General features: G+C 41.9%; 1 protein-coding gene across 1 annotated transcript; it reads right to left on the reverse strand.

Annotated features, from left to right (window-relative positions):
* Window positions 1–679: 679 nt before the first annotated feature.
* Window positions 680–11,386, reverse strand: LOC308096046 (uncharacterized protein). The gene is made up of 4 exons (XM_080443312.1): window positions 11,035–11,386; window positions 6,564–6,899; window positions 1,561–1,614; window positions 680–1,458 (listed from the first exon to the last, which is right to left on the reverse strand). Exons 1-4 carry the CDS (start codon window positions 11,120–11,122, stop codon window positions 1,448–1,450), a joined length of 489 nt encoding a protein of 162 aa, XP_080299438.1. The 5' UTR covers window positions 11,123–11,386; the 3' UTR covers window positions 680–1,447.
* Between the last annotated feature and the right edge of the window lie 587 nt (window positions 11,387–11,973).

Raw genomic sequence — 11,973 nt, forward strand, 5'->3', positions numbered from 1 at the left:
ACACAATGACCAAACTCTTCTTGCTGGAAACAAACTGGTTTTATTGGCCTCAGTGGCTAGTGGAGTGCAAAGCTTAACCAACCATATATTCTTATACCACTCCAAGGGATTTAGACAGAAAATGTCTTCCAAACAGTGACTAAGATGACCTGATATTGCTAAACCTTATCACCACCCTGCTGGCACTGTACCCAGCACTAGCCACACAGACATTCCCTGGCCATTGACTAAATTAACCACATACTAACTCACAGCATGTTGCGATGCAACACGTGAGCTTGTATATCTTCTATTCTATCATCTCATCTTTGAAAATTCTTGAGCATTTTTTACAATAAATTAAAATGTTTGCCTATAATGATTAATGCCCAAAATAGGGACACCAGGTTGAAAGTGGTTAACTCAGGGCTACGTTATTGGGATGGGAGTTGGGAAACCCCACCTCGACAGGGTGAATATGGTCAATAATGACCAGATGTGCCAGCATATGAACTTCATATTCCTTCTGGGAACAAACCCCACATCTAAAACGAACCAGCCCAAACTCCTAGATACTAGAAAGTTTCATCTACAGTACCAACTCTAAAGTGATGTTACTATACAGTAGGCTACACAATAAAGTAAAAAGATTTTCTGGACATGATTTTGTATCATTTTATGATTACATCTTTGACAAGATTTCTTGCTTGCTAGAGAGAGAAAAATGACACGGCAGCAACTATTAATTGAAAGTTAAAAAATAAATTACAATGGTTTTTTCTCACATCTCATGGATGTTCATCTGAAATTGATATTACTGATCTGAATCATTCAACATCCTCATCTGTGTCAACAGACATTGAGATTCAGTAGAAACAGATTTTGGTTTATGGATTGTATCACAGGAAATACCGAATACTTCACAAAATGTGCAATATATTAACTTTATACAATGATAAAGGGGTAGATTTATGTTTCGGTAACATAAGATTTCTCAACTGAGTATATCTTCTTTTAGATAAACACACATGCTAAGAACCAGAAAGCATCTCTATACAGTTAGCAAATAGCAAGCACAAATGTCAACCATACGACACCATAATAAGGGACAGAAGGCACAGTGATGACTGAGGGACCCTGAATGGACATAGTTATCACAGGGTCTGCATCTTGGCAACATGGCAATGTCTTTCTCTCTTTATCTCTCTCTCTATCGCCTGGTTTACACCTCATCGTACGCCAGTGTCTCATGACGAAAATAGCCGATATACAAGCTCACAAGGCGACATGTTGTGAGCTTGTAGATCGGCTATTTGCAGCGTGCGCCGCCACCATGCGATGGAGCATAAATCAGGCATATCGCTCTCTCTCTCACTCATAAGTACAGTATATTTACACACGGAAAGACAACATGGGACACGCAGAATTCATCTGTTGAGCCACGTGCACTATAGTTCCACTTCGCTCATTAGGTGGGAGCTGAAAAGCACAGAGGGAAACAGAGTAGGGTCAGATTATGGACATGAATATGTAATGTGTGGTTATGTGGTTATGTAATGTTGTAACTGCATCTCTGCTCACCTGGTGTATCTTCTGCCTTGGGCTCTGTTGGGGCTGCTGGGGCTTCACTGGCTCCTGATTTCCAAGAGAGATTGAAAGGGAGAGAAAGACAGAAAGAGAGTGGTGCGTGTGAATAATAGCATGTCGCTGTACTCTGTACTGTATATGAACATGTACGAGTTCCGTCATTATTGAATGAATAAGCCTGTACTTATTCTGTATTTATAAATTGCAGGAACTTGTGTATGTATGAATGAATTAATGGATTTCTTTTCACACCAAAAACATAAATAAACAATATCACATTCACTTCCTGGAAACGGAAACTGCACAGCAAAAAAATCGAATATTTGGTTAATACCCCAAAACAAAACTAAATATACATCACATATATGTCTGTCTGTCTGTCTGTCTGTCTGTCTGTCTGTCCCAGGCATAACTCGGGCACCGATTGACTTGGCGTATGTGTCACAGATTACCCAGGTATTTCATCGTTCCTGACTTGCGTGGTGCCCGAGTAGACCGGGGCCCAAAGGGCACCGGCCTAGTATTATATAATCAGACTAAGGGAATGGAAAAGTAACTGGTAAGTGATTTATGATGACACAATGATGTTAACCTATGTGACCAAAAAACTATGCCCAGAAAAACAAGACAGGGCCTAATAACACTGTGGCTTATGTGGACCCTCTTCTAGGACTAGCCTTCTACGGAACCACATCATAAAAAACTCACGTCTTAATTTCCAGCTATATGCATTTAAGATTTTAGATTCATACAGGATTACTTCTACCGAGTACCATGCTTAATTCATTGCACACCAGTGTGGCACGCCGAAAATATCCCCCTGTCAACATGTTGTGAGCTTGTAGATCGTCTATTTTCAATGCAACACTGGATGAGCTGTGAGGCTCAGTGCTCACTGCACTTAACACAGAGACTTTATCCTGTTTCCTCATTGGCTGTGAAACACAGTCAGGGAGGCTGGCCAGGCCTGACGTATACAGTAGCAGCCCAGTCAGTGTGTGTTGGCTTACTCCAGTTTCTCTCTGGACTCAGATTGCATCTTATTGACACACTACGCTGACAAACAAAGTGCAGGCAAGAGAGACACTTCCCAGCCCACAGACTTTCCTTGAATCAAACTTGCAAATTGGTCTTTACCAATAAGGAAAGACCAGTTTGCAAGTCTGATTCAAGCCCAGAGTGTAGAAAGACTGAAAAAAGTGCTCCTCGGAGCACAGGTCTCCGCCAGGTCAGGTACGTTATTGTGCCTCCTGGTGGCGCTATAATAGGCCAATGTGAAAAGGGTGCCATTTATTCTTAGACCTTTCACGCCAATCGAACACTGCATTCATGATTTGATGCATTCTGTTCCAAAAAAGTGTTTTGCTAAATTAGACCTGGTGGTGGCGCTATAACAGGCCAATGTGAAAAGGGTGGCATTTATTCCTCGGCCTAGTGGGAATGTGCGTGTGAAATTCCACGGAAATCACAAGCTGCGTGCATAGTTTGAGGCATTTTGTTCAAAACGGACCAATCCTGCAAACTTTGGAAGCCAACCTTAGCCAATCAGGATGGAATTTGGGAAATCTGACAGATCCGTGTTGATCACATGACTATAAAGATACTGTGTACCGATTTGCATGACGTTTGGATAAAATCTGTAGGAGTAATATTAAAAAATGGGTTTTGCACAAATCGGCCTCCTGGTGGCGCTATAACAGGCCCATGTGAAAAATTGGGGCAGAGGTTCTGAATTGGCATCCAAGGAGTGTGTGTGCACAGTTTCACAGCGGCCGGGCCAACGGTGCCTGAGATTAGCTGGTCGCACACAGACAGGACACACGGACGGACACACGGACGGACGGACGGACGGACAGGGGGTAAAACATACTCTCTCGCCATGCCTTTCGGCCTGGCGGAGACAATCAAGACATGACCAGCGGAAGTGGAGAAACATTTTTCAAGACTGCAGTATTTGATCGGCTGGAAATGCTAAATAGTTGCACCAGTTCTCAATTTAACGATCTATAATTTGCATTAAGATTTCATACCCCCCCCCCACCGCCCAGCATCAAACCCATCAGAACTTCTCATACTTATTGAAACTACTGTATAGTTAGACCTTGAAAATGCAGTGAGTCATCACAGTGTTTCTAGGTTTGACTGCTGTCCTTGCTAAGCTATAATGACCCACAAAGGTACTTTGCATTAGACAAACAGGAAAATGGGTCAACTTCCTGATTCAATGGCCTGCTAGTCATTTGCATTGCTGAATTGATAGCAGTGGTATGACAGCATCAATCATCCTTTGTTAAGCATTTCCCTGTATAGAGTTATGGCCTGAGTAGATGGAAAAGGTGCTTGGTCAGTTGTGTACCACTGTACAGACACATACAAGTTCCTTTGGACTCTAAATGAAATGAAATTAATTATGATTATGGTAGCTGACTATATCACTGGCCACATGATAGCGATTTGATTCTGTCTGGAGACCTGTGTTACATTCTCTGCCCTTGCTCAATTTCCTGTCTCTCTGCACTGTTGTCTAAATAAAAAGCAAAACTGCTGCCTAAAATACATCTTTAAAAACATCTGTGTCTGAACAGCGGTTGCCAGGAGCAGCTTCAGCATGTGATGTGAAGTCGTGGACAGGACACACTCTCGAATCTGACCATGTGGACATTTTCCGGCCCTGTGCTGCCAAGAGGATGTTTATGGAGAAAAGCTGTTCTGGTTAGAACAGTGGTTTTCAACCTTTTCCAGCCGTGACCCCCCAAAATAATTATATTTGAACTATTATTTGACCCCCCCACTCTGACAAGCATTTGGAATTGTAGGCTACAATTCCAAGTAGGAGTTGAGACATGAAATTTTGTTTGACTCGGTTCCACAAATATATATTGTGAAAATAGCCTATCTACAAGCCTCGCAATGCAAGGCGTTGTGAGCTTGTAGATCGGCTATTTTCAAAATGCTTTTGGTCAATGGATTTCTTATATTATTTGACAATTTGGCCAATGTTTGACCAGTTTTTATAGTATAGTTTGTTGATTGCTTTTGATGCAGTAATGGTCTTTTTCTTTTCTTTTCTTTTTTTGTCTTAAAAGTCCTTAAATTGTCGCTTCACTGTCATCTGGGGACCCCCGCAAAATCACGTGGGGACCCCCCTGGGGGTCCCGACCCACAGGTTGAGAACCACTGCATTAGAAATGGCCTACATTACTATAGTAGCAACTTTATCTAAAGTGCTTTACAACGGCAGAGGTAACTATGCAAAGCAGCAACCTGCTTATCAGGAGCGGTTACTGTGTGTCTTGGACACTTCGACACGAAACCAGGAGGAGCTGAGGATCGAACCGGGGACCCTCAGGTCCCTAGACAGCTGCTCTCCTTCCTGCTGCCAATTATTCATTGTCTTAAAAATATTAATTTTGCACAATGAATACATTGTAGCTGTGCTACTGCACAAATAGTCACACATGTTTCCCAGAGAGATTCCTCAGGGGAAGACTTTGAGGCTGCCCTGTTAGCTCCGTAACGTAAAAAAAAACGTAACCCAGCCAAGCATGTTGCCATACTGCACCTTGACTGTGCAATTTTAAGCTGTTAAGGGGAGCCATTTTAAGTGCTATATTTAAAGTTTTATCATTGGCCACCATGATGTCACTGTGTAGCAAATGAAGTGACCTGCAAACACAAGCGTACGTGTACCTACCCAGGTGTGCAATGGACACTGGACAGTGATGAAGTAGCCTTCACTTGAATACTGTACTGTTACATTCTTTGAGTTTTGTTGAGGTTTGTTTTTTTTGGCAGGGGGGGGGAGGTGTCTAAATATCAATACAGAAATGCATTGATATTAAAAAGACAAAGTTTGTACTTTTGAATGCTTGAGTGTTTTTAAAAGCAACTATTCCAGTACTTTAACTGACTAAATTACTGGGGTTGAGTACTTTGTCCACCACTGCCATTGTGTTCATTAAAAGCCCTAAACAATGTCTGTGTGTTGGATACTGCCCTGGTTACAGCCTCTGTAATGACACTGGGCCCTGGGAGGGTCTACTCTAGGGAAAGATGGAAGGGACATAATTCACCGGGGCACCGGGGCTGTTCTGTGTTCATTGGGTCACAGAGCAGAAGGTGGAAACACCACTCAGGTTACCGCTGGTCAATGGAGCCATAAATGAGTTCACCTTCCCTCGCAATGACGCGTCTATATTGTCATTAGTCTACTATTAAAGCGTATGGTGACAGCTGTTTTCGGCAAGGTGGTGAACTTTCAGGGCCAGTGGCTATGCAGTGTGCCAGTAGAATCTCTGAGGGCTCTGATACTTTCCAGGTGTTCAACTCACTATGTATAATGAATTAAATATATACACACACACACGCATATGCACACATACACCACCCCCACACACCAGCACCATATTAGGACATTCTGGGGGAGAGCCAGGGCTGGTTGTACACACACACACACACACACACACACACACACACACACACACACACACACACACACACACACACACACACACACACACACACACACACACACACACACACACAGGTATTCAGTTCCCCTTATCAACTTTGCAACTTTGCCAAGCGGTCAGCGAACTCAATCCATGTGTCAACTGTCCAGTCTTAATTTAGGAGATTAAGCCTAGAACACAGATGTCATTTCCATGGGAAACTGGGCTGGGCTTGAACCTTGCTGGGGCCGAGGTCTTGATTTGAGGCCGTTTAGCTTTCATCCTGGACATTCTGTGGTATTAAAATACAGTTTCACTTCAATAACTGTCTCCACAAGCCCACAGTCTTCTAAAAACCCAGGTATACAATAGAGCTACAATAAGAACTATTTTCTGCATGGTCTAAATTCACATGGTCAATGATCACATTATCTAACGAAAACAAACAAACAAACAAAAGATATGTTTAGGAGGTTTGTGCTGACTGTCCAAAAGACAGAAAACACTTGTGACCATTGGACTCCTACTCTTCCCACTCTCACCCACCTTCTGGGGCTGCAGGTGCTGCCTCTGCAGGCGCAGGCTCTGCAGGCGCAGGCTCTGCAGGCGCAGGCTCTGCAGGCGCAGGCTCTGCAGGCGGAGGCGCAGGCTCTGCAGGCGGAGGCGCTGGAGAGTCCGCTGGCTTCTCAGCTGGGGGGCTGTCAGCTGCTGGCTCCGTTGCTGCCGCTGCTTCTGCAGCTGGTGGAATGGCGCTCGTACTCTCTGCAGGCGTGGCGCTGGTGGCAGCAGCGTCGTCTGCAGGCTTAGCTTCCGCTGCAGCCGGCGTCTGGTCGGGGATCGTTACGCTGTCCTCTGCTACTCTGCCACTGTCGCTGGCTGCCCCTGTCGAGAGTGCAGGATCTTTCACATTGTCCATACATTCTTAGAGTCCCTGTCCATATGTCCCCTGGTGTGGTTTAAATAATCTCTGTTCAATAAATGTAATGTACATAGCAAGTATTTTTCTTCCCCCAAAACGTCCCTTAAAGAGCTATACGGTACCTCTTTCATTGCTCTATCTTTACCTTCATTTTGTAGACTGTGAAAACAGTATGTACTGTATTAGTTTTATCATCCAGAACTCCAATGAGTTTGCATAATCCAACAAGTATTTACATAGAACATCTGTACATAAACACCAAACACACCGCTGTCAATTGCATTAGACGTGCTGTTTGGGGATGGAGGAGCGCTTGTTTTGTACCTAAACATCCACAAACATACTTCCTTATTGACCATGTCTTTAGTCTGGCTCTGATTGACTCTGATTGAGAATGTGACATCACACCCCATCTGAGTTGCGTGCCCTGCGTCAAACCCGACTTCAGTGAGTGCGTGTCTGAGACAGGATTTAATTGTAAAACACTACTTCCTGGGAGATTGTCCTCCAGTCTCTATTGAGTGAAACATATAGAGACTGACTTGTGAGTATATATTATGACATCTCCCTCACGATGGCCTCGTGGCAACACAGAGCAACAGCCTCATGTTCTCATGTTATGTGGTTCTCTCTAGGCGAGGATTATAATGGTGACTACGGTCAGCAAACAGTAAACAAATATTCTCTGTCAGATACGTATCAAATACCAAACTCTATTCAAGGTTTAACTGAGAAAGCATGGGGCATCAATTGTGTAACCTTGGCTTTTTTCCTTATTGTTTGGTCACCATGGAGGCCTATTGCCAATAAAATAGTTGTTAACCCTTTGGAACAACATACTAATAACCAGCCCTATGTTATACTTTATTGTACTACAGTGTTGCGCAGCAAAAATAGCCATGCCATGGCAAAAATAAAAAATAACATAATGTGTTAGGTAGGCTATATATGTACTGTATTTCTTGTGGTATTGACTGCAGATCATTACTGATCATTATGTGTTGTTAGTGACACTGCTGCCCGCTGGCTCTCAGGAGGCACAGGCAGAGAGTTGTCAAACTACCAGCGAAATCCCTGAGAGTGTACAAATGTAACCAAATGGGCCTGTTCATTTGGTTACATTTGTATACTCTCAGAGTTACAAATGTATAAATTAAGGAACAACAGAAACCTATCTAGCATTATGCGGATATGGAACATATTTACAGTACACACGTATACAAATAAGGGGAAATAATTCTATACTTCTGTTAGTTAGCAATATAGAGTTGTTAATTTATTTAAATATAGTGCATGAATGAAGTATGTGATTATTTAACAGCATAGCCCAATTCACCCCATCTGAAACATAAGCTGAGTGAAACTTTTAGACTCATTAACACATTCTCCTATTTTTCACAACCCAAAACTCCAAAAACAGTGTTTGTGTGTGTGTGTGTGTGTGTGTGTGTGTGTGTGTGTGTGTGTGTGTGTGTGTGTGTGTGTGTGTGTGTGTGTGTGTGTGTGTGTGTGTGTGTGTGTGTGCGTGCGTGCGTGCGTGCGTGCGTGTGTGGGGGTGTGGGTGGTTAAGGGGTGTCTACACCAAGCACTATACAGTAGACTATAACCATATCGTGACTTTCACCATTATCGTTATTCCGCCACACCGCCATCCACTTGACTTACTGTAGCAAGCAATATCTTTTTAGTGCCGCCGCCCTTTATTATGATCACTACCTTTTCAATTATATATCCTCACCATTTTGCATTCATAAATATTTGCATGGAATCTTACCCAAAGAACTGTATCTTAATCATACCAGGTAGATTATGGTTAGAAAGAGAGGCGTCATAGTTCTCAACAGTTTCAACAGGTTAAACTTCAGCACTTAGAAAGAAAGTATGCTTGAAATAGAAGTGACCATCTTAGATCACTACAGTACATTGCCTGATGTTTATTTTCAGCTAACACCAACGCTATGTCATAATGAGTTGTGGTTTCATGACATCATATAAATGAAAAAAAGGTTAATGTCTTCTGCCTTGAGGGTTACAGGTGGAACAATGTGATCCTTCACAAGGAGCTTGCATGCAAAGCTAAGAAAATATCTCAGTCAAATTTCCAGCTGACTCTCAAGAATGATAACATGGACACCTTCCAATCCAACAAGCACTTTATCTATTCAGATCCCAATTAGTTATAGCACAGCCCAAGCCATTGGTTCTCAAACATTTTCCTGTCAAAGATGCGCAAATTGATACGTATTAATTAGACTGCAGACCCCATTTGAAAAGATTAGGTGTCAGGGACCCCCATAAGAGAAGACTGTTATCAGATTAGATTTTGTACAGAATTCTACAACTTTCTATAGTACTATCCACACGTTGGGCATCACTTCCTGTCGATTTGATCCCTGATACCTGATCAAATCGACAGGAAGTGATGCCCACCATTCCCTAGGAAACTTGTGGATAGGTGGGAAGAAAGAAACTATTGATCTGAATAGTCATTGTTATACATTCTATCATTGAGTTAACGTCTACCTACCCAATGAAATAGGGTGCACACTGAATATTACATTACATACAGGACATAATCACGTAGCCTACACTTAATTTCATTCAGTTGATAAACCTTGAGAAGGACAGAATAAGGGGCTTCAAGCTATTTCTCTATCTTTTCTGTCAGACATCTGGTGTGATAAAAGCTTATATTTCTTTGTCTGTGCGTGCGTGCGTGTGTTTGCAGACGTTATGAAAATAGTAATCTCTTACTATCTAAGTTCCTATCTATATAGAGTTCCTATCTCTCTTATTATACTGCAGGTGGAGAGATAGGAACTTCCTATTAGGAAGCTTTGTAAATCACAAAAATATTCCTCAACTCCCTCAAACTAATTTGTCAGAAAACACATGGACTCATTATGTGTTTTTTCTCATGGACATGATGAGAGGTATATAAATCCATACTGATTCCATTAAACCACTTAAACCCTAGATACTTTGCTGACCACAATCACCCAGCGGTCTACACTTGGTCCTCTCTTCTTTTCCCTCTACACCAAATCTCTTTGCCAAAAATAACCAATACAAGCTCACAACACGACATGTTGTAAGATTGTAGATCTGCAATTTTTGGCCAAATCTTCATCTATTTTTGCAAAATGTTTGCATATTATGACATGCCCAAAATAGGGATGCAAATAATGTAATTTAGATAGCATGTTGTTTATTTAGACAGATGCTAGGTTTGATGTTTAGTTTTGAAGCACTACATTAATTTCTTTGCACTGTACTTACATGGACATTTACCCTGTCATTTGTTGACTATATACAGTAGGATTCACACCATTTTCTTTGATCTTGCACTTTGTCAATCTGGATAAGAGCATCTGTTAAATGCCTAAATTGAATTGAAATGGAATGCTGTAGTGTGTAGATGCTGCAAAACACTCCCAAGAGATGCAGTGTTTGGGGTTTACCTTTGAGAGGTGTGCTAATTTGTACCCAAACCTACCCATCTCTGTCTCAGTACAAGGAAGTTAGTGTCTACAGTGGCTTCTCTATTTCCCTTTGAAATCGAAGCTTGTCACCGAATACCCTGAACGCCACTGTCCCTCCCAGGGACGACAGACCCAGTACCAATGTACTAAACAATGACAGTTGACTTTCCCATCCTGTCATTGTGGATATCTACATTATTACTGCATGGTTCCCCGCTGTGCTAATAGAATTCCATAATGTTGCTTAAATATGGGTGACTAGTAATTAAATTGTGCCACCCTCATGAGAATAGTGTTCCATAATAAAACGGGTGATATGGAAAATGACGATGAACTTGTCCAAAACCCACCCTTTCCATATCGCAATTTGGACAAAGAGGTAGAAAGAATTGCATTATAATATATAATAATAATATAATATATATAATAAATTATAAAATATATATATATATATATATATTTTTTTACATTTAATATTGATTTGCATTCTATTAATAATATGTTATACTATGATAGCCTATTGAAATGCATGTGGAACTTTTCTACCCTCATGGAAATCGAAATAGAAGTTAGTCAACAACTTGTCCTTTAACAAACATAGTACAGTAGGTCCTACCTGTGGTGCTGGCGCCGTTGCATTCCTCTGGCTTGGTGCTCGGCCGGGTCGTATCCACCGCTGTAGCTGTAGATGTTGAGCATCCCATTATTCTGTCTCTTAGCACATAGAGAAGTGGAGGTGCAGCTTTAAAAAAAGAAAAGTAGAAGTTAGCGCTGAGAGGAAGACTTGGCAGCTTTCCTGATGACGCCCTGCATTGATGATAGTGTCAGTTAAAAATGCAAAGGTCCTCAGATCCACTGGACAAATAAGACTGCTTTCGTTAAATTCCACTGGTCCCGTGAGGTCCCCGCATAGGAAGAATGTAAGGTGTGTTCAACATGGACACGCTCCTAGGTGTAGGTGCCTCGACAGCTTGACACGCAAGTGTGGATCGTTGACTAGTGTGCGCGCTGTGTAGACCAGTGGTTCTCAAACAGTGGGTCGGGACCCATGTTTGGGTCGCGGTCCAATTTGTATGGGTCACGAGTAAATATCCCTTAACTTTTTGTTTCTTACATTTAGTTTTTAAATATTATTATTTCAAATCATAAAAAAAACAAAAACATTCCAAAATAATTTTTAAAATAATTTCATGAATACATAAAAGAAAATCAAAGAAATCCCATAAATTAGAAACCAAATGATTAAGAAGCAGTGAAAATATCTACAAGCTCACAACGCGAGATCTGCTATTTGCACTAGCTTTGGGTCCTGGGGAGACATACATTTTCTCTTTTGGGTCTCGAGCCAAAAGGTTTGGGAAGCACTGGTGCTGTTCCAACACTGTGTTCATTTAACTCTGAGTGTGTGTGTGTGTGTGTGTGTGTGTGTGTGTGTGTGTGTGTGTGTGTGTGTGTGTGTGTGTGTGTGTGTGTGTGTGTGTGTGTGTGTGTGTGTGTGTGTGTGTGTGTGTGTGTGTGTGTGTGTGTGTGTGTACAAACACAAACGTGTAGCTAC

The sequence above is a fragment of the Gymnoscopelus braueri genome, assembly GCF_963280865.1.
Source record: "Gymnoscopelus braueri genome assembly, chromosome: 11".
Lineage (NCBI taxonomy): Eukaryota > Metazoa > Chordata > Actinopteri > Myctophiformes > Myctophidae > Gymnoscopelus > Gymnoscopelus braueri.